The 25,000-nt window shown below is 39.9% G+C and overlaps 1 protein-coding gene across 4 annotated transcripts in view; it reads right to left on the bottom strand.

Moving 5' to 3' along the window:
• Positions 1–25,000, bottom strand: part of LOC106881604 (zinc finger protein 1) — a 228,818-nt gene that overhangs the window by 71,981 nt on the left and 131,837 nt on the right. For 2 of the 4 annotated variants that reach the window (XM_052973921.2, XM_089364144.1), the window contains exon 2: positions 16,933–16,959. The exons of 1 other annotated variant lie outside the window; for it this stretch is intronic. In XM_052973921.2, coding sequence (XP_052829881.2) covers positions 16,933–16,959 — 27 coding nt within the window. Of the gene's footprint in view, positions 1–1,056; positions 1,491–16,932; positions 16,960–25,000 lie in introns of those variants that run through there. One more of the 4 variants, XM_089364146.1, reaches the window with a different exon arrangement.

Genomic DNA, 25,000 nt, shown 5'->3' with positions numbered 1-25,000 from the left:
TGTTATTAAGAACAATACCAACAACAACAAGAACAGTAACAATCACATTGATAATATTAATTCAATACTAAAATAAAAACAACAATGAAATTAAAAATAAAGAGAGAAAGAAGCAATTATGAACCACACCAAACAAACTAAAAACAAAACCACACACACACCAACCGACCGACCTGAAAAAAGAAGAAAACAACAACAAAAGAAAGAAAAACAAACCAACCACCAAAAGTCAGAAATAAAAATACATGGTGGGGGTGGGGGGTGAGGGTTTGAGTGAAATGTGGAATGAGAATGGAGTATGTGACTGAGTGAAGGATAGGGTGAATGTGAGTGTATGTAGGGATGTGATGGAGTGAAGGGCAAGGTGTGTGAAGAAGAAAGTTAGTGTGAGTGTAGGTGAGGATGTGATGGGATGAAGGATAGGGTGAGTGAAGGTTAAGGTGAGTGAAGGTTAAGGTGAGTGAAGGAGAAGGCAAATGGAGGACAGGGTGAATGAAGAATAGAGTAAGTGACGGACAAGGTGAGTGGAGGATAAGGTGAGTGAAGTATGGGGAGAATGAAGGGCAGGTTGAGTAAAGGATGATGTGAATGTAGGTAGGGACGTGATGGAGTGGAGTATAGGGTGAGTGAAGGACGGAGTGAGTGGAGGATAGTGTGAGTGTAAGTGTAGGTAAGGGATGTGATAGAGTGAACGATAAGGTGAGTGTAGGTGCAGGTGTGATGGAGTAAAGGGTAAAGTAAATGAAGGAAACGGTGAGTGAAGGAGAGGGTGAGTGAAGGAGAGGATGAGTGAATGATTGGGTGAGTGTAGGAAGAAATCTCCAAGCAAGTCAAATAACAAAATGAAATCACCAACACCATCACCAATAGTAGTAGTAATAGTAGTAGTAGTAGCAGCAGCAGCAGCAGTAGTAGTAGTAGTAGTATAAGCAACACGAGAGTCACCTTTTGAGACATGGTGCCCAACAGAGTAGTAATAATAATACTAATAGTGGTAGTAGTAGAAACAACGGTAGCATTAGTAGTCGTAATAATAAATGGAAGAAAAGGCTGTACATTGCATGCTACCATTGTGACGGTATCAGGAGTTCCACTTTTGGCTATTTTCTTTTGCGTTTTATATTTGTTGGTTTTCTGATATTTTTGCGATTGTTTTGTGTTTTTGCCAGCACAAATCGTAGTAGTGGTGGTGGTTGTAGTGGTAACGCTAGCGGAAGTAGTGGTGGTAGTAGTAGTAGTAGAAGATCATGCATGTCGGGATGAAGAAGAGAGGGGGGCAGTACGTTGCGAGAGAGGCAGCGATGGCCCCCTTGCCAGATAATGGCCAACCCCACGCGGGGTGGGCGGAGGCCAGACGACCAACAGGTGCCCACTGTAGAAAAAACCTGGAAAGATATACAGATAGCCATGCAATTCCGTGAAGTAAAATAAAGGAAACAGAAGAACATTAAAAGTATAACAGAAGTTGGAAACATGAAAAGAAAAAGAAAATAAAATTTAAAAAAAAACAACTAAGGAATAAAGGATATTTTTTTTAGAATTATTCACCTTTTACTATTTTCGGTCACAGGACTGTGGCCATTCATAGGCACACCCTTGAGAGGTTTATTTCAGTGTTTCCCATTCATTTTTTACCTATGGACCTCTGTGATTCTTATTTTACCTGGGTGGACCCCAACAGCTATTTTATGCTTTAAAAAAATCCTGTTATATTTTTATAGTTAAATATTATTAAAAACTGTATAAAAATAATAAACATAGAGGGGACAAACAAAGACAGACAAACGAATTAAGTCGATTGCATCGACCCCAGTGCGTAACTGGTACTTAATTTATCAACCCCGAAAGGATGAAAGGTAACGTCAACCTCGGTGGAATTTGAACTCAGAACGTAGCGGAAGATGAAATACCGCAAAGCATTTCGCCTGGCGTGCTAACAATTCTGCCAGCTCACCACCTTTGGCATAATAATAATAAGAGGGTATCGACCCCCTTCAGTCATGCATGACCATTGGATAGCACCTAGGAAGTTACCCTCTGAGGTACAAGTCCAAGGAATGTCGTTTGCGGAAGACCAGCAGTCGTCCATGCATACCAGACTCCCCTCTCCACACCATTGATGTTATCCAAGGGAAAGGTCGATACAGCTTGGCACCAGTGACTCTGTAACACATTTCTACAGCTGAATGAACTGGAGCAACGTGAAATAAAGTGTCTTGGTCAAGAAAACAACACACAGCCTGGTCCGGGAATTGAACTCACTACCTCATGTTTGTGAGCCTGATGCTCTAACCACCGAGCCATAATAACAACAATGCTATCTACTATACACTCAAGTCCTGAAATTTTGTGGGGAAAGGTCAGTTAATTACATTGGGCCCCCAGTGTTCAACTGGTACTTATTTTATAGACCCCCACCAAAAGGAAAAATGCGAAATTGACCTAGGCACAATTTGAACTCAAAACCGTAAAGACAGACAAAATGCTGCTAAGAATTTTGTCTGGTGTGCTACAAATTCTGCCAACACGCCATCTTATTATTAACAACAACAACAACAACAACAATTTGTATTGACTCCTGGTGAATAAGAGCGACAAACTCGAACTTGGTGAGATTTGAACAAAGAATGGTAAGACCTGGAACAACTACCACATAATGATTTGTCTGATGCTCTAACGAATTTGCCAATCCACCATCCTCAACTAATTAAGAAATCAAATAAATACTTCTAACATTGGCACAAAGCCACAAGTTTCCTTTTCGGTGTGTGTGCATTAGCTGATTTTATTGCTCCTCCACCATCACCTGGCAATATTAAACTATCACCTGCTCTATTGACCCAGGGTGGATAAAAGGCAAACCAATTCCCAGGTGGGATTTGAACTCAGAACGTAAACGGGGTGTAATTAAATAATGACATTTTAGACTGGGACATCAATGTCTCAGCCATGTCCATCATCACTGTCATTAATCATCTCGTTACAGTAATTACAAGCAAGAGTAACAATGCCCTTTAACGAGAACCACATGTACCTTATGGACGGGGAGTGGGGTGGAAGGAAAACCTTTAGATAATTGGTAAGATTAACTGAACTGATAAATAAAATAAATAAATAAATAATAATGATTTTCTATTGTAGGTAAAAGGTCTGATGTACAGCAGGAGGGGGGTAGTCAATTATATTGATCCCCAGTGCTCAACTGGTACATATTTCATCGACCCCGAAAGGATAAAAAGCAAAGTTGACCTCAGCGGAATTTGAACTCACAACATAAAGAGAAGTAAAACGCTGCTAAGCTATTAATCCGACAGGCCAATGATTCTGACAGCTTGCCACCTTAATAATAATAATAATAATAATAATAATAATAATAATAATAATAATTTCTTTATTAACCACAGGGGTTTACATTAAGGGAAACATGGACATCACAGGACAAAACAAAGAGTGTGTGTGTGTGTGTGTGTTGTTGTGAGGGTTTTGTGTGTAAACAGGACTAACAAGATTACCAAAAAAAAAAAATCAGAATACACATTTGTTTTTGCGAAAAAAATGGAAAAAACATTCAACTGATAAAGTTATATAATGCTATAAATAAATATAACATTTACATGTGTGTGTATACATATTATATACACATAATAATAATGATAATAATAATAATAATAATAATAATAATCCTTTCTACTAAAGGCACAAGGCCTGAAATTCAGGGGGAGAGGACTAGTCGATTACATCGACCCCAGTGTTTCACTGGTACTTAATTTATCGGCCCCTGAAAGGATGAAAGGCAAAGTTGACCTCAATGGAATCTGAACTCAGAATATAAAGATGGAAGAAATACCGCTAAGTATTTCACCTGGTGTGCTAACGATTCTGCCAGCTCGTCACCTTAATGATAGTAATCATAATAATCCTTTCTACTATAGGGACGAGGCCTGAAATTTACAGGAAGGGGGGGGGTAGTCGATTACATCGACCCCAGTATGCAACTGGTATTTAATCTATCGACCCCCGAAAGGATGAAAGGTAAAGTTGACCTCAGCGGAATTTGAACTCAGAACGTAGAGGCAGATGAAATACCGCTAAGCATTTCGCCCGGCATGCTAACGATTCTGCCAATTTGCCGCCTTAATAATAACAACAACAGCTTTCTGCATTTGATAAAATGACAGCAAAAAAAAAAAAAAAAAGAAAAACAAATTGAAAATATTAAAACAAAAATATATAAAAACGGCAAATACCAAAAAAAAAGTGGGTGGGAGTTTTTGTTTTGCTTTGTAAATATTGTTTATGTATAACAATATGAAGAGGCAAATGAATTTATACATACATACACACACACATATGTGTGTGTATGTATTTATATACACCCACCCCATAGACAGAGTTAGATTCACATAATTATTTAATATATAGGTGTGTGTGTGTGTGTGTGTGTGCGTGTTTGTGTGTACAGAGTGAATTCAGGTTATATATACACATACCACATAACATATGTTATATACACTTATTAGGGTCATGTTAAACACACGTTAACATAACTTAGGCGTACACACACACACACACGTGTGAACACAGCTTTGTTTTTGCAAAAGAAGAGGAAAAAACATTAAACTGAAAAAGTTATATAATCCCATAAATAAATATAAAATTTACATGAGTGTATATATGTGTGCATATATATATATATATATATATATATATATATATATATATTATTTATATTAATATTATTATATATATACAGACATACACACCTACACACAGAGGCCCATATGTATATAGTATATATATATATACATATATGTATATATATATATATATAAATAAGCAAAAATATTAATTGTATGTATGTTGATATATGATGGATCCACCAAAGAGGAATGAGAAGATGGAAAGTGCACGGTGAGTATATATATATATATATATATATATGTAACGATATTCGAGTGAGATTGTTACCAGTGCCGCTGGACTGGCTCCTGTGCAGGTGGCATGTAAAATACACCATTTTGAGCGTGGCCATTGCCAGTACCGCCTGACTGGCCTTCGTGCCGGGGGCATGTAAAAGCACTCACTACACTCTTGGAGTGGTTGGCGTTAGGAAGGGCATCCAGCTGTAGAAACTCTGCCAGATCAGATTGGAGCCTGGTGTAGCCATCTGGTTTCACCAGTCCTCAGTCAAATTGTCCAACCCATGCTAGCATGGAAAGCGGACATTAAACCATGATGATGATGATGTATGTATATATATATATATATTTATATATATGTACATACACATACATCAGTGCATATAAAAGGAAATCGGGCAAGCTCGAACAGGTGGATGCATGGTGGGTGAATATAAAGTTACTCCTCTATAGACATGCAGCATTTGTTAGCTGGAAATATGTGTGTCTACATTACAATTAAAAAAAAAATCCACACACACACACACACACAGAGAAAGACACATACTCACACACACACACACCAAGGTGTTGATACACGTGCATGTGCAATATATACACACCTGATAGGAAACTGAAATGAGAGAATGCTAAAAAGAATTAAATTTCAAATCACACACATACAAAAAAAAAAAAAAAAAAAAGAAAACAACAACAAAAATACACAAATCACAGAATAAGTTTGAAAGCTGACACAACAGAGAGGAGTTACAACCAGATGGAATCTCCAAGTGGTTTAAATACATGAGTGTCTGATATCCAAGTGGCTAAAATATGTCAGCAGAAGGGCATCCATGAGTCATGACCCGGATGAGGCCTGGCCCCCTTAGAATGTAAGAATTTAAGGGCCAAAACACCTGCCTGAGGTGGGGCTTCTTCCCTGAAGATCTTCTGCTATTCAGCTCTCATGAGAGTTCCTTACCACTGTATATATATATATATATATATATATATATATATATATATACTCTTTTACTTATTTCAGTATTTTGACTGTGGCCATGCTGGAGCACCGCCTTTAGTCGATCAAATCGACCCCAGGACTTATTCTTTGGAAGCCTAGTACTTATTCTATCGGACTCTTTTTGCCGAACCGCTAAGTTACGGGGACATAAACACACCAGCATCGGTTGTCAAGCGATGTTGAGGGAACAAACACAGACACACAAACATATATATACATATACATATATACGACGGGCTTCTTTCAGTTTCCGTCTACCAAATCCACTCACAAGGCTTTGGTCGGCCCAAGGCTATAGTAGAAGACACTTGCCCAAGATGCCATGCAGTGGGACTGAACTTGGGACCATGTGGTTGGTAAGCAAGCTACTTACCACACAGCCACTCCTACGTCTGGGCTGTAACTGCTGAGGACATATGTAAGCTCGCAAGGAATGAAGCCTGTATGCTCCGTTGGATGTGTAATGTCAATGTGAATACCCGTCAGAGTGTAAGTATCTTGAGAGAAAAGCTGAACATTAGAAGCATCAGTTGTGGTGTGCAAGAGAGACGATTGCGCTGGTATGGACATGTGGTGAGAATGGATGAGGATAGCTGCGTGAAAAAGTGCCACACCCTAACAGTTGAGGGAACCCGTGGAAGAGGTAAGCCCAGGAAGACCTGGGCTGAGGTGGTGAGGCAAGACCTTCGTACATTGGGCCTCACCGAGGCGATGACTACTGACTGAGACCTTTGGAAATGTGCTGTGCGTGAGAAGACCCGGCAAGCCAAGTGAGATTGTTGCCAGTGCCCCTGGACTGGCTCTCGTGCGGGTGGCACATGAGATGCACTATTTTGAGCGTGGCCGTTGCCAGTACCGCCTGACTGGCTCCCGTAGGATTTTCGAGCGAGATCGTTGCTAGTGCCCCTGGACTGGCTTGTGCGGGTGGCACATAAAAGACACCATTTCGAGCGTGGCCGTTTTCATGCGGGTGACACGTAAAAGCACCCACTACACTCTCTGAGTGGTTGGCGTTAGGAAGGGCATCCAGCTGTAGAAACTCTGCCAAATTAGATTGGAGCCTGGTGTTGCCATCCGGTTTCACCAGTCCTCAGTCAAATCGTCCAACCCATGCTAGCATGGAAAGCGGACATTAAACGATGATGATGATGATGATGATGATGTGAATAAACTATCTCCTGACTTACATTTCTTGACCAATTAACTATCTCTGCCTTCACTCACACTTTTGATCAACAAATCTACCGCAGGTCAGACTCATAGATCTTTGACCAACCAACTGACTACCACAAGCTTCACTCATACTCACCTACAAACCACTTCAGGCCTCACTCACAGTTTGGCTAAGAAACTACCTCAAGTCTCTTTCATACTCATTGACCAGTTAACAACTTCAGGCCTCACCAGATGCAATTTGTTGGTCACACACTCTGACCAACAAAACTACTTAAGGTCACACACACACACTGCTTGACCAACTAACAACTGTAAGTATCACCCAGACATCATCAGCCTACCTGCCTGTCCATCCATTCCATCATTTGCTACTACTACTACTACTACCACCACCACCACATATTAACAACTTTATTGGACATAACCAAGACACACAGCAGTGATGCAAGAATTCTTCCTGTGCTGAGACAAATGGTCAGGTTTTAATGTTGGTTCTGGCACCATTCCAGTGATGGACCATTTCTTAATCACATTCAATTTTAATTCCCCCCTCCCACCACCACCACTAACTGAAGAGAAAGCTTATATATATGTGTGTGTGTGTGTGTGTGTGTGTGTGTGTATATATATATATATATGATTTGATTCGCTAGAAATAGTTACCAAATGTCTTGCAAATCATGCCCTACTGTCTTGAAAAAGCAGGAGCCTTAACATAGTTCTCGGGGATATTCAGCGTGACACAGTGTGAAAAGGCTGACCCTTTGAATTACAGGCACAAAAGAAACAGGAAGAGAAAGTTGTGGTGGAAGAGTACAGCAGGGTTCGCCACCATCCCCTGCCGGAGCCTCGTGGAGCTTTCGGTGTTTTTGCTCAATAAACACTCACAACGCCTGGTCTGGGAATCGAAACCGCCTCCACTTTCCGACTGTGACCTCTACCTAAACAACAACAACAATAACCACTACTACTATTAGTTCTGTTAACTAAACCTTAGTCACTACCACTGTTATTATTATTATTATTATTATTATTATTGTTATTAAATACCAGCGATTCACTGGGGTTAATGTAATCGACTAGTCCCCTCCCCTACAATTTCATGGCCTTGTGCTTTCAGTAGAAAGGATTATCATTATTATTATTAAGGTGGTAAGCTGGCAGAAACGTTAGCATGCTGGGTGAAATGCTTAGCGGTATTCGGTCTGTCTTGACGTTCTGAGTTCAAATTCTGCCGAGGTCGACTTTGCCTTTCATCCTTTCAGGGTTGATAAATTAAGTACCAGTTGCATACTGGGGATCAATCTAATTGAGTGGCACCCTCCCCCAAAATTTCAGGCCTTGTGCCTATTGTAGAAAGGATTATTATTATTATTATTATTATTATTACTATTAGCAATAATAAGAACCACAATCACAACAACCAACACCAACATTATGACAACCACTATAGCTACTACTACTATTACTGCTGTTACTACTACTACTACTACTGCTGTTACTACTACTGCTACTGCTACTACTACTACTATTGCAACTGCTGCTGCTACTACTACTACTACTGCTATTATTACTACTACTGCTGCTACTACTACTATTACCCTCACCCCCACACGCAACAGCAACCACCGATGTTTCTATGGTTACAAAAGGCATAGTCTCTGCTCTAACTTCCACTTTAACCACCACAATCGCAACTACCAATACTAGTGCCACGACTGCCCACACAGCCGCCACCACCACCACCACACCGTTCTAACAATGGTAATATATTCCGCATATCCCTGTAGTTTAGTTTTGTGTTGACTTTTGAAATTGCCGTTTCCTTATATCAAAGAGAGATAACGGAGGAGACGGAGAGAGAGAGAGAGAGAGGAAGGAAGAGAAGAGATGCAGAAAGGAAACCAGAGAGATAGACCCAAGTGCATATATACATGTGTACATATATATATATATATATATATATATATATATATATATATATATATATATGTATGTATATATATATGTGTGTGTGTGCATAGACACACAGACATACGTGAGAGGGAGGGACAGAGACGGAGCAACATGAAGAGGTATGCTATGAAGAATGGAGGTCCACAAGTGTTTAATACAGCAATAATAAAAGCCTCGAATCCTTCATCTCTTATTGCCGCTGCCAACACAAGAGAAATATCGGTAATTCCAACACAGCTAACTTTCTCTCCTTCCTGTCGTCTCCCAAGAACATTAATCCTATCATGTGTGTCTGCAGCTAACTACTTACTCTTCCGTAACATCTAACAAATGCCACCTTCTCCACTGCCCCTACCAAACCTAATACCATTAACAGACTCATCACTATTGGTATTATTATTATTATTATCATCATCATCATTATCATTATTATTATTATTACAACTACCATTGTAGTAAATTCTACTGTCCGACAGAAACAGATCGTAGAGAATCAGTGGAGCACTTAACAAAATATTTTGTGGGATGTATGTAGTTTTATCCCTTTCCGTTCTGAGTTCTATCGATGTCGAAGTCTACTTTTGCCTTTCATCTTCCAGGGTCGATAAAATAAATATCAGATTTTAAACCAATGTAAAAATCCCTATTATTATTATTATTATTATTATTATTATTATTATTATTATTATTAGCTAAGGCAGTGAGCTGGCAGAATCGTTAGCATACTGGGCAAAATGCTTAGTGGCATTTCATCTGTCTTTATGTTCTGAGTTCTGGAGCCAGAACCCCCACCCCCACTAATAGTATTTGCTTGTGATGGTGACCACCACCACCACCACCACCACCATTACTACCACCACAACCATTACTACTACCACCACCACCACCACTAACAGTATTTGCTTGTGGTGGTGGTGGTTTCGTTCGGTACGAATTGAGCAAGTGGTACCTACAATGTTAGTACACCACACCCATTGATAGATCACAGCGTAAATGGTATGAATGGCCAAGAAATCACCACTACCATTATTCTCTTCCCCCATCACCCCTACCACTAACAGTCTCCCCCCCACCTACCACCGTTTTTAACCATGCTTGCATCGGTCAGACGGAATCCACTGAAGCAGACCCTCTATGGCCGGATGCTCTTCTGGTCACCAACCCTCACCTGTTTCCTAGCATGGCCAGGCATATGTTATCGTGAAAGATCGGAAATGAATGACACTGCTTGTATGACGGGGATGTCTGTTTACAGCTATCAATTGATGACAAGACAGGAGGTGCAAACACACACATACACACACACACCAGTGGAGGCTCATGGCTTAATGGTTAGGGTGTTGGACTCCTGATCGCAAGATTGTGGTTTTGATTCCTGGACCGGACGACATGTTGTGTTCTTGAGCAAATCACTTCATTTCACGTTTCTCTGGTCCACTCAGCTGGCAAAAATGAGTTATCCTGCAACAGACTGGCGTCTCGTCCAGGTGGGGAATTTAAATGTCATGGAAACCGGGAAACCAGCCCTTATGAGTCAACTCATACAGGTAACTTTAATTTTACAGATAAACATCAAGGGCTTCTTTCAGTTTCCATCAACCAAATTTACTCCCAATATATATGTATATATGCACTTATCATCATCATCGTTGTCTAACATCCGCTTCCCATGCTAGCATGGGTTGAACAATTTGACTGAGGACTGGCGAACCAGATGGCTGCACCAGGCTGGAATCTGATCTGGCAGAGTTTTTACAGCTGGATGCTCTTCCTAACGCCAACCACTCTGAGAGTGTAGTGGGTGCTTTTACATGCCACCGGCACGAGGGCCAGTCAAGCGGTACTGGCAACGGCCACGCTCAAAATGGCATCTTTTACGTGCCACCTGCACAGGAGCCAGTCCAGCGGCACTGGCAACGACCTCACTTGAATGTTCTTTTTTCACGTGCCAGTAAGGTTACGCTGGTAACGCACTTCAGTTTTGTAAATAAGAAAGCAACAAGGGTTACCCAGAGGAGGTTTTGGCCTACAATAGTGTCTAGTTGCATGAGTGGCTGACCTTAGGGACTAGTTTTAGGGCAGGTTTTTAGGGAGGTGGCCAGCAAAGTTGGGTTTGGATTAGGGGACAGTGCATGCGTGAAAAACAGGGATTGAGCGGCGGTGAAGAGACTGAGCAGCAAAGACGATGATGATGATGAGGAGGAGGACAATGACAATGATGATCAAAGAAATAATGATTAAGATGAAGTTCATAATAGGAACAATGGTGATGATGATGATGATGATGGCAATGACGATGATGATGATGGCAACGATTATAAATAATGATGATGAGATAATGATGATGATGATGGTGATGTTGATAATAATGGTGATGATGATGATTGCAAATGATGATTATTGTAATTCTTATAATGCCGAAGATGAAGATGTTTATCAAGGAGCAAGATACGCAAGAAGAAAGAAAGGAACAGCAGGAGGAGGGGGAGGGGGAGGAGAAAGAGGAACCTGAAAACGAGCAATGATAATAATAATAATAATAACAACAACAACAACACCACAAAGAACAACAAAAGCAATAACATCAACAACAACAACAACATCAATAACAATAACGATATGAAGATTTGAGGATGAGGAAGGCAGTGGTGGTGGTGGTTGTGATGATGATGATGATGATGATGAAGGGGGAGTGGTCAGCCAAATTACCTAATGAACAGAAAAAGATGAAATAAAGCAACGCTACTACCAGAACCACCAACCACCAACCACCTAACCTACATACCCATACCGTGTTGCAGGTGCATGCATAGGTGTAGGAGTGATGGCAGGCAGTGGTGGAGGAGGTGGCGGTAGGTAGGTAGAGAGGCCCGTTAGACGCACACCTGTAATCAGGGAATGGAATGAGTATTGATTGAATAATGATTGCAGCAGAAATGCAGTGGATTAGAGGAGTTCAATCAACATGTGCAGCAACTGACAGCCACACTGCACATGCATGCATGCATGTATATGCACAATGGAGTACTACAAGCATATACTCACGCACAATGGCATTACAAACAGATGCATAGACACACTTTAAAAGAGAGATACACACACACACACACACACACACACACACACACACACCTAAGAATGGAGGAGCATAACACCATAACATTTCTAATCTCTCTCTCTCTCTCTCTCTCTCTCTGCATATACACACAAACACACACTGATAGATAGATAGATAGATAGATAGATAGACAGAGAGATAGACAAATAGATAGCTACATCGACAGACAGATAGATAGATAGGCAGACAGATAGATAGATAGATAGATAGATAGATAGATAGACAGGGAGATAGACAAATAGATAGCTAGCTAGACAGACGGACAGATAGACAAATAGATAGCTACATCGACAGACAGACAGATAGATAGCTACATTGACAGATAGATAGATAGACAGACAGACAGATAGATAGATATATTAAATGTATGTACATATATTCATAACATTAAACATCTCTCTCTCTCTCTCTCTCTATATATATATATATATATATATATATATATACATATATATATATATATATATATATATATATATATATATATATATATACACACACACACATTATACATACATAGATCTGTTTATCTGTCTGCCTGTTTATCTATCTATCTATCTATCTATCTATCTATCTATCTGTCTATCTATCTATCTGTCTGTCTGTCTGTCTGTCTATCTATCTACCTACCTATCTATCCCCAACCCTTCTTCTATATACCTATACATATGTACATTTTATATATAAAACGTATACACATATATATATATATATTATGTATATATATATATATATATATATATACACACACAAACACACACATGTATACACCCCCCACACAAACTTTAGATCTACTTAGGTGTGCACACCCACATTATTTATGAGTGTGTATATGGGTGTGGTGGTGATAGATATTCCGAAATATGCAGTCACCACATATATACATATACATACATACACACACACACACACATATATATATATATACAAACACATACATATATACACACACACACATATATATATATGTATTTATCCATACACACATATGTACACATATCTTTAATATTTACCTCCATACACACACACATATGCACACGTGCACGAACATCTTTAATATGTTCATTGTCATCATAATTACCATGCGTCTCCCTTCCACGACCACCACCATCTAATGCAGTGTTTGTAATTACAAGGTGAGAGAGAGAGAGATTGGGTGCAGAATCGTACAGAATTGTTTGATGAACACCGACTCTCTGTCCTGTGATACTTCCAAGTCTCTCTCTCCCCCCTCTCTCTCATTCTCCCCCCCTTGTTCTCTTTAACATTGTCTGTCCTTCTCTCTCTCTCTCTCTCCTTACAAACCCCTCTCTCTTCAATACTCATTCTGTCCATTTTTCACACACACACACACACACACAGACACATACTCCTTCTCTCTCTCAAAAGACACACACATATTCCCTCTCTCTCTTCTCTCCTAAACACTCTCTTTGTCTCTCTCTGTCATTGCTTGTCTCTCTCTTCCTCCTACTCTTCCTCCCACTCCGCTTTCTGTCTCTCATTTTTTTTCTAAATGATTCTGTGAAGAAAATAAAGCAAAACCTGGCTAATTATACCAGAAGATGAAGACAGAAAAAGAGAAAGAGACAGACAGACAAGAGACAGAGAGAGAGAGATGACGACGATGATGATGATGATAAAAGATGAGATGAAGAAGAAATGATAACGAATAAATAAATTGATAAATAAGTTAATAAATAAATGAATAAATGAATAAATATACAACGACAGTGATTCCAATAAGATTTTAAAATTATTGTTCTTAGTTTCTACATTGATTGGATGGGCTGATGGAAATTGAGAAATGACAAGTCAGGCAGTTGGTGGTGGTGGTTGGGGTGCTAGTAGTGGCATGGGTGGTAGTAGTGATGGATGATGATGATGATGATGATGATAGCGGTGGTGGTGGTAGTGCTGGCTACAATGGTTGTAGAGATGGATGGTTGTGTGGTAGAGAAAGAACTGGATGGAGGCTGTGTTGGTAATGATGCAGGCAATGGTGGTGATGGTTGTAGTGGCCGTAGTGGTAGTGGTGTTGTTGGTGGCAGAGGCTGAGGTAGTAGTAGTAGTGGTGGTGGTGGTGGTGGTGGTAGCGGTGTCTGTCGTGGTAGTAGTGGTTGTCATAATGGTATAAGGTAGGCAGCGGTGGTGGTTATTGTAACGGTGAATGGTTGCTGTGGTCACAGACGTAGTACCAATGGTAGTTGTAGCAAAACTGATCCCAGTGTTTGCAGTAGATGATGATGATGCTAGAAATAGCAGCCAAAACGACCCACAAAGCATGATCCAATGCCTTTGAAAAGGAAGTCTACACTCTCAGACATTATGTACCAAGTTGTAGATACACAATACCTTACTGAATAGACAATCCTTATCTACAAGGGATGTACCACCTGGGTAGGCAAGTTAGATACTGCCTACCTTGAATAAAATAGATCAATAACAATATTTTCCTTTTATGGCAAAATATGCACCTAATTCAATAAAATTATGAAGGTTACTCTGATTACTATGCATAAAATACAAAATATATATATTTTTTTGTAGATTAGGTAGGCATAATTCACCCCCAACTTTTCAATTTCAGTATTAAAGCTACGCATAGAACTGCAGTAGTACACATGCTGCATACATTCCTACAACAACGTTTTCTTTATGCACTATAAAGGCAGAAGTAAATCTGCCTACAACTCAGTCGTGCACCTATATTTTGCTTATTTTTTTTAATGTGTTTCACTCCATAAACATCACCAACTGCCTACCCTGAGTAATTACTGAGGGCATGGGCCTGTTATCTACACCTGTCATAGAGGGTCCTATCTCTACATCAAATCTGAATTAAAAAATGGGACAACCATATAACAATTCTTGATCATAGGTGTGTGTATTCAGTCAGGGTTATCAGTTGTGCAACAGTCCGAATTGGCTTCCGGAAACATGTGTATGTTATGTAAAGTTTAAAAATATGAATGCTAAGTTCTGTGTGTCTTATTACTATACACACACACACATATATATGTCACCTGCTTGTTGTTTATACACCTGCCTTCGTCTTTTTTCACAGTTGTTGTGATTAATAAATTTTCGTATATTCCATCTTCCATTTGCCAGTATCGCCTGACTGGCCTTCGTGCAGGTGACACGTAAAAGCACCTACTACACTCTCTGAGTGGTTGGAGTTAGGAAGGGCATCCAGCTGTAGAAACTCTGCCAAATTTAGATTGGAGCCTGGTGTTGCCATCCGGTTTCACCAGTCCTCAGTCAAGTCCTCCAACCCATGCTAGCATGGGTTAAACGATGATGATGATGTTAAACGATGATGATGATGATGATGATGATGATATTTGTGTATGTGTGTGTGTGTGTGTACACAAATATCATCATCATCATTTAACATCCATGTTCCATGCAGGCATTCATTTGACAGGATTTTGTGGGTTACAGGGCTGCTTTGTGCTGCAAGTATCTGCTCTGGCATGATTTCTACGACTGGATGCCCATCCTAATGTCAACCATTTTACAGCCTCCACATGCTGACTTTTCTTTTGTTTTGTACCACCAGCACTAGTGAAATTGCCTGTGTCATACCAAGGATTCACTGGTGAGCCAGCCTGATGGTTACAAACTGGATTTGGTACGTGCATATCTATGGTATCCTGTCAGCACTTGAAGTCTACAATGTTGTTTTAATTCAGCATTGAGCTCTGTGTGTTTGTACCTAGCCATTTTTTGGTGTCTTACATGGTGATGTGCCTGGACTCTTAAATAGTCCTTATAACATACATATATATATATATATTCAAAAAGGGATAAAACTCTTTTACAAGAATTTTATCAAGAAGCCAGTGTGTAAAAAAAATCATAAGGGAAATTTCTATTCCCAAGAATATAATTATTCGTTTATATTTATATAAAGGGCATTTTCTGTAATAATGCCCTTTATATAAATATATATATATATATATATATATATATATATATAAGCAAAATAGCTAGCCGTAAAATCTCAATAAGAGATGAGAGTAGTAACTATACTAACAAGTAAAATTAATTGCCACATCAATATGTTCCTTGATGCTTCAAGTTTAACCCTAGGCAGATCTTCCACCAGCTGGTTATCGGTGCAGCACTGCACCCTGAGCATATATATTGCCAGCAGGGGAGCGAACCTCTACCATCCTCCAGCAGACAACAGGACTGTGAGACTAAGATGTATATATGTGTGTGTGTGTATATACATGCACACACAAACATCTTTACGAAGTGTTACTGAAATAATTTTACATGCCTCTTTGAAAGAAAAGGCACTTCCACAATCTCCTATCCACCAAAGAAAAAAAAATCAGACAAACATGAAAGAAAAACAACAAAAAAAAAAACAACAGCTAATGTCTATCCTAATTAGTACAGAGGGAGCCACTGTTGCTATTATCTCACAAAGACCCAGTGACCTCCCTTTAACATTCAGATTACTCTGTCAGATGTTTACTTCGAGTATTATCTCTACAGCTTCAAGACTTTGATGATGTGATTGCTTATAATTCAGAATGACATTGTAGGGTAGGTGTGAGAGGCTGGATCTGGCTGGTTTTGAACATAGAACAGATAGAATATTTGGGCCGAATATGGCTTGTTTAAATGTTTAGGCGTTAAGGGAAGACCCAAAGGGAACCAGCTCCCCCCCTCCAGTCCTTCCCCTGTAATTTTTTTTTTTTTTTGTAACCCCAACAGCAATATAGAAAGAATTTGTGTCTTACCTTGCAGGGATCTCAACTCATGCTCTCCTGAAAGTAAAGTTTATAATGGTAGATGAAGGAATCAGTTGGAACAGGTGAAATGGGGTGGGGGAGCATAGAGTAAGAAGAGGAAACGGATGCGGAGGAAGAAAAGAATAATGGTAGACAACAATGGTTAACATGTAAACTGAACAGTGAAGACGGTGGTAGTGGTGGTGGTGGTCATGAAAACGGCAATGGTAGAAACGAGTTTGGTAGTGGCAACAATAGTTGGTGGTGGCGGTTGATGATGACAGTGATGGTGTGAGACGTGGTAGAGACAACAATAATGAGGAAAATGGTGGTGTTGTTGTTGGTGATGATAGCAGTAAGAATAAAAACACAGCATGTGAGATGGAAATGGTGATGGTTGCAGTAGAGTCAAGGATGGTAGTAGCATTATAAGTAAGAGAAAAAGGGCAGCGAGCTGGTGGAATTGTTACAGCGCCGGGCAGAATGCTTGGAGGTATTTCGCCCATCTTTGTATTCTGGGTTCAAATTCCATCGAGGTTGCCTTTCATCCTTTCGGGGTTCGATAAAACAAGTACTGATATAACTGACTTACCTCCTCCCCTCAAAATTGCTGGCCTTGTGCCAAAACTTGAAACCAAGATAAGTAAGACTGGCGGCAGTAGTAATGGATATGACGAGGATGGTATTTGGAGATAATCGTGCTGGTGGTGATGATGATGATGAGGATGATGATGATACTGAGGACTATGATGATATGTCGTTGTTGGCACTCCGTCGCTTACGACGTCGAGGGTTCCAGTTGATCCGATCAACGGAACAGCCTGCTCGTGAAATTAACGTGCAAGTGGCTGAGCACTCCACAGATACGTGTACCCTTAACATAGTTCTCGGGGATATTCAGCGTGACACAGTGTGACACGGCTGACCCTTTGAATTACAGGCACAACAGAAACAGGAAGTAAGAGTGAGAGAAAGTTGTGGTGGAAGAGTACAGCAGGGTCCGCCACCATCCCCTGCCGGAGCCTCGTGGAGCTTTAGGTGTTTTCGCTCAATAAACACTCACAACGCCCGGTCTGGGAATCGAAACCGCAATCCTATGACCGTGAGTCCGCTGCCCTAACCACTGGGCCATTGTGCCTCCACTTACTATGATGATAGACAAGTTGACATTAAAAACATTAAAACAATGATGAGGATGATGATGCTGATGATGACAAAACACGAATTGTCATCGAAGCAGGTGACAAATGGGCAGACGTTACCGTCCGAGTGCGCCAAGTAGAGTGATAATGAAAACACAACAGTTGTTCACATGAGTCACAGCTAGAAGGAGGTTCGGCAAACTCTTACGCATAATGTGGTTTTAGCACATCACATCTGTGAAGAGATTTTCCACTCAGACAAGAGCTACGGCTTCATGCTTTCCAAAGGTGTATATAGATTTAGAATGATACACAGATGGTCACTCAGTTTATATATATATGTATTCACATACAGACATATATGTATATATATGTGTATGTATATATATGTATGTGTGTGTATATATATATATATATATATATATATGTGTGTGTGTGTGTGTGTGTGTATGTATATATATATATATGTGTGTGTATATATAAATGTGTATGTGTATATATATATATATATATATATACATATATATATATATATGTATAGGTTCAAAAAAAGGGGAAAAAAACAAAAAAAACAACAACGTGAGGACGTGATACAGATTGTGTTACTAGACGCTCGGGAAAGGAAAGAGAGAGAATACGACGTTTCGAGCGGAGCTCTTCGTCGGAAACAAGGAAAGTCCAAAGAAGGGAAAAAACGGAAGAAGAAAAAAATTGCCACCGATGTCCACGAGGTTACATTGGCCAAGTGTCTTCTACTAAAGCCTCGGGTTAACCAAAGCCTTCTGAGTAGATTTGGTAGACGGAAACTGAAAGAAACCTGTCATATATATATATAAATATAAAAAAAACATATATATATGTTTGTGTGTCTGTGTTTGTTCTCCCCACCTTCACTTGACAGCCACTGTAGCTTAGAAGTTTAGCAGAAGAGACCAATAGAATAAGTCCTGGGGTCGACTTGTTCGACTAAAGGCGAAACAATTAAAAGAATAAGATATATATATATATATATATATATATATATATTTCCACACATCTAAACTACATATATGTGTGTGTATGCATATACACACACACACACACTAATCTCTCGGTCGCAAACAACTGTTTGTCAGTGCGTACATAAGTGCATATATGCGTGTGTGTATGTGCGCGTGTATATATGTGTGTGTGCACACGTAGTCAGATATATGACTTACACACACGCCTATATAAGACACAACTGGTTTATATGCACATGTACTCACAAGCAATAGGAGTGGGGTGGGGGGAGACAGAAGGGTAAGGGTATTGATTACCCTCCCCTCAACCCCCCCCCCCCCCCCAAAAAAAACAGCCCCAAAATGGTTTAAAGAACCAATAGCAACTACCATTCAACATCTCCAGAGAAGGTTTTTATCTTCTCAAGAATTATCATTGTTATTATTACTGCTATAACTACTACTACTACTACTACTACTACTACTACTGCTACTGCTACTGCTACTACTGCTACTACCACTACTTTGATTATTGTTATTATTATTACTACTATAACTATTATTATTATTGTTGTTACTTGTTGTTGTTGTTGTTGGGTGAGCAAGGGATGGCTGGGTGGTGGTGGAATTATGCATGTCCACTGTATTCCAGATTTTCAGTGTGATCTTAAACCCCAACCCCACCACGGCCACCACCACCACCACCACTGTCGACAGCAACAACAACAACAGTAGCAGCAGCAAACTAACAAAAAAAAGTGTCCCTTTCCACCTCGTCCATCACAAGTCACAAAAAAAAACAAACAAAAACACAAGAAAAAAAACTGCAAAAGATAGGATGACCATTCTAGCGGAATGTGTGATAAGGCGAGAGAGAGAGAGAGAGAGAGAGAGAGAGAGAGAGAGGGAGAGAGAGGGGGGGGGAGGGAATATTGCAGATGAAAGATTGGAGGGGGACAGAAGTGGTGGAATTGAGACAGAGAGAAAGAAAGAATGAAAGAGGGGGTATTGAAATGTGTGCGAGTGCATGTGTATATACATATATATGTATGTTTATATATATATATATATACATATATGTATGTTTATATATATATATATATACACATATATATACATATATATATATATATATATATATATATATATATATATATATATATATAGCACAATATTAAGAGGGGTTAAATATCAGACCACAAGAGAGAGAAAGAGGGAAAGAGATGGAGAGAGGAAGATGGAGAAAAAGAAAGGAAAGTTTCAAAAGAGAGGTAGAGAGTGAGAGAGAGAGAGTGAGAGAGAGAGGAAGAAATGACGGAAGTGGGGGGAAGACAAATATTTAGTAAAAGAAGAGAAAAAAAATAGATGGGAAAAAGGGGAGGAGAGAGAAAGAGTGAGTGAGAAAGAGAGAGAGAGAGAGGGGGAGGAGAGGAAAAAAGATAGAGAGTGAATGAGAAAATTTGGCAGAACAATGAAACACTGAAAAGGAGCGTGGGGGAGATGGGGTGTAGAGGAATAAGCACATGTACGCACACACTCATGGATGCATACACACACAAACACACACATAATGATCCAAGGAACAAACCATCTCCACCCGCACCCCCTGACCTAAACATGGAACATTTAATCCATATGTTTCTCACCCAACACAACCAGAACAAACCTAACAAGACAACCTCTACACAGATCTATTTCGAGTTTGCTAGAAATAGCAGTTACATTCTGCTCTTCCCTTAATCTCCTGGCTATGAGACGTTTTGGCAATGCTGTTTCGGTGCGACATATTTGGCGCTGCTGATTCGACACTAATTTATTTGTCATGAAACATTCCAACAATTTAACATTTGAACCGACCGATATCCAGCCGAAATATTCTACCTGTTTTACGTAGGTGCAGGTGTGGCTGCTGTGTGGTAAGAAACTTAGTTCCCAACTATATGGTTCCAGGTTCAGTGACACTACGTAGCACCTTGGGCCCAGGACCCATTCTTTGTAAGCTTAGTACTAATTTTACCGGTCTCTTTCGATGAACTGCTAAGTCACAGGGATGTAAACATACCACCACCGGTTGTCAAGCAGTGGTAGGCGACAAACACAGACTCACACACACACACACACATAGATATTTATACCATGTTACATATATATATGTATGATGGGCTTCTTTCAGTTTCCGTCTACCAAATCCACTCACAAGGCTTTGGTCAGCCCGAGGCTATAATAGAATACACATGGCCAAGGTGCCATACAGTGGGACAGAACCTGGAACCATATGGTTAGGAAGCAAGCTTCTTACTACACAACTACGTAAACCTAAAACACACACACACACACACACACACACAACAGTTCATTTATAGTGGGAATATCATCAATCATAGATTCAAGGCACACCATCCATGACCACCCCTCTCTATATAAATATCTCCAAGTCTAATCAAGATACACACACTACACCTGGAAACAAGACAGAAGGCTTTTGGTCCTTGCTCTACTTAATTAGGGACGGGACAGGCCTAGAGTTAAACAACAACAACAGTTACACATTTCCTACTCATGTAGTAGTGCTTTAAGGTCATTAGATTTGTTCTATTAAAAACAAAAAAAAAAGAGAACAAGGGGGTGGCAGGATGGGGTGGAGTGGGGTGGCAGGAAGATAAAATGAACACGAGATGCTGTAACATTCAAGCCTTTTCTCTCAGGGGTATTTATTAGGCAACTTAAAAACTGAAGTGGCTCCGAAAAGGATTAGAAATTCACTTCCCCTACCAACCATCACCATCATCATCACCACCACTAATAATAATAATAATAATAATGAAAACTACTTTTTGTCACAAGGGCAATTGGATGTGGAGGGTGGAGATCTAATAGAATAATACTAATATCAAGGATTACAATTTATAGTAGTAGAAGTAGTAGTAGTATTAGCAGTAGTAACAATAATAATGGAGATCCCCCTTTGGTCATGAATGACCATGGGATTGTACCTAGAAAGTTACCCTCCCAGGCACAAGTCCGGGCAAAGTTATTTATGGAAGACCAGCTGTTGCCCATGGATACCAGCCTCCCCTCTCTACGTCACTGATGTTATCCAAGGGAAAGGCAAAAGGGCCGATATAGCTTGGCACCAGTGATGTTGTAACTCATTTCTACACATGAGTTAACTGGAGCAACGTGAAATAAAGTGTCTTGCTCAAGAACACAACATGCAGCCTGGTCCGGGATTCGAACTCAATACCGCTATGCATTCTGCCTGGCGTGCTAACGATTCTGCCAGCTTGCTGCTTTCATACGGAGGACAATAATAATAATAATAATAATAATAATAATAATAATAATAATATAGATGATGATAATAATAAAATAACATAAGGAATATCAGGTGTATGTATGTGTGTGTGCGTGAGGGGGAGGGTCCCAGGAGAATAATACTAATAAAAAAAAAGGATTAGGATTTATAGCAGTAGTAGTAGTAATAATATAAATAAATAATAATAGTCACCGATAGTTTGAGCGAAAAGTGGTTGGGTGGAAATGGGGTGGAGGTGGTGGTGGTGGTGGTGGTGGTTGAGACCAGTGAAATTTTTGCAGTCACATACCTCTACAAGTGAGTCACTTCCGTTAAACCTGAAGCGGTGGTGGTGGTGGTGGTGGCGGCGGTGCCGGTAATGGTAGCAATACAGAAAAGACTTAGTTCCACTAGCGAGGCAAGTTTTGGGTAACGTAACTTTACCAACTTGACAAAGAATTTTCTGTACATACGTAAGGGGATGCGTGCGTATGCGTACGTGAAGAAACGTATATGCATTACACACAAACACATACATATAAATACACACACGTATGTATACACACAGTATATATATTAAAGAGGTGTGTATGGGCATGTATATATATATATATATATATATATATATATATATATATATACACATACACATATATATGACACGCATATACACACGCTGATATGCGTCATCCCTCCACACACTTGCATTTGCAGGCACATTGCAGGCACATTGCAGGCACCTCATCCGAAGATTATATTTCAAGTAAAACTACTACTACTTAGTATTATTATTATTATTATTATTATTATTATTATTATTAATTACAGGAAACCCACTTGATAAATAAAATTGTTTTGCTCTGTTTGTGAAGTTTTACTTTGTGGTGGTACATAGAATTTTTCTTTTTATGTGTATGTGTGTGTGTGTATGCATATGTAAGTTTATATATATATTCTCCTTCACTTGTTTCAGTCATTTGACTGTAGCCATGCTGGAGCACCGCCCTTAAAGGGTTTAGTCAAATAAATCAACATTCAGAACCTATTTTTATGTTTGGTACTTCTGTTCTGGAGGAGCGTGGCTTAGTGGCTAGGGTGTTGCACTCATGATTATAAGAGTGCAGTTTCAATTCCTGGACTAGGTGATGTGTTGTGCCCTTGAGCAAGACACTTCATTTCGAAGTACTTCAGTTCACTCAGCAGGCAAAAATGATGACCCCATCCAAGAGTAGAACATATACACCACAGATTCCAGAAAACCAGCCTTATGAGCCTGGGGCTTGAGAAGGACCTTTGATCCCCTCACTTTTTTTTGTTTTTTTTTTTATTTATTCCAGCCATGACCACCTCTTGCTAACCTTCTGAGCAACAAGGGTAGTAAAGAAACCGACATTAGTCGTCAAGCAGTGGGACAGGATGACAGACACAAAGACAAACAAACATGCATATATATATATATATATATATATGTATATATATATATATATATATATATATATATATATATATACACACACACACACATATATCGTCATCATCATCATCATTTAATGTCCATTTTCCATGCTCCATGGGTTGGATGGTTTGACTGGAAACTGGTAAGCTGCACCAGGTTCCAATCTGATTTGGCTTGGTTTCTACAGCTGGATGCCCTTCCTAACGCCAACCACTTAACAGAGAGTAATGGGTGCTTTCTACATGCCACTGGCACAGGTGCCAGTCAAGTGACATCGGCATTGGCCATGACTACGATTCTACTGGGCTTAACGAATATTCTCAAGCACTACATATCGTCAAGGGTCTCGGTCAATTGTCATTACTTCCATGAGGCCCAACATTCGAAGATCATGCTTCACCACCTCGTCCCATGTCTTCCTCGGACTACCTCTTCCACAAGTTCCCTCCACAGTTAGAGATCGGCATTTCTTTACACAGCTATCATTCCTCGTCCATACACATCACATGACCAGTCGTCTCTCTTGCACACCACATCTGATGCCTCTTATGCCCAACTTTTCTCTCAAGATGTTCACACTCTGCATACATGCACACTGACATTGCACATCCAAGCACACACATGATGGCTTTCCATACAGTTTCAGGGTACCACATCCATTCACACAGCATTGGTTGACTCGAGGCTATAACAAAAGACACTTGCCCCAAGGTGCTGCACAGTGGGACAGAACCTGAAACCACATAGATGCCAAATCAAGCTCCGTAACCACTCAGCTGTCTTTGCACCTAATAACAATCCTGCCAATCTGTCGGCCTTATTGCTTTAAACATGGCACACACTGAGGAAGAAAGACCACAAATGAAAACATAAATTACAAACAATGGTTTCCTTTTTGAGTTCTGACTCCACACACACACACACACTCTCCCTGTCTCTCTTCGAGCTCCTTTCCTTTATTTCCACTCTTTCTGTTACTCCTCTTTTATTATCTCCCCTTAACACACTCTCTCTACCTCCCATTTCATACTTTCATTGCTCTTGTTGCTTTTGTCTCTTCCAGTCTCTCTCTCTCTCGACTTTTCCTTCAACACCCAATCTTTCTAACTTTCTCTGCTTTCCACTGCACGTTCCATCTCTTTTCTCATCTTTCTCCATCACATACATTTCATCTCTGTCTCTCTTTTCTTTTCTCTTTGTTTCT

The sequence above is a fragment of the Octopus bimaculoides genome, chromosome 16 (assembly GCF_046866305.1).
Source record: "Octopus bimaculoides isolate indiv1 chromosome 16, ASM4686630v1, whole genome shotgun sequence".
In the NCBI taxonomy this organism is placed as follows: Eukaryota; Metazoa; Mollusca; class Cephalopoda; order Octopoda; family Octopodidae; genus Octopus; species Octopus bimaculoides.
Note: the sequence above shows the minus strand (reverse complement) of the source record. Positions and strands in the feature narration are given on the sequence as shown.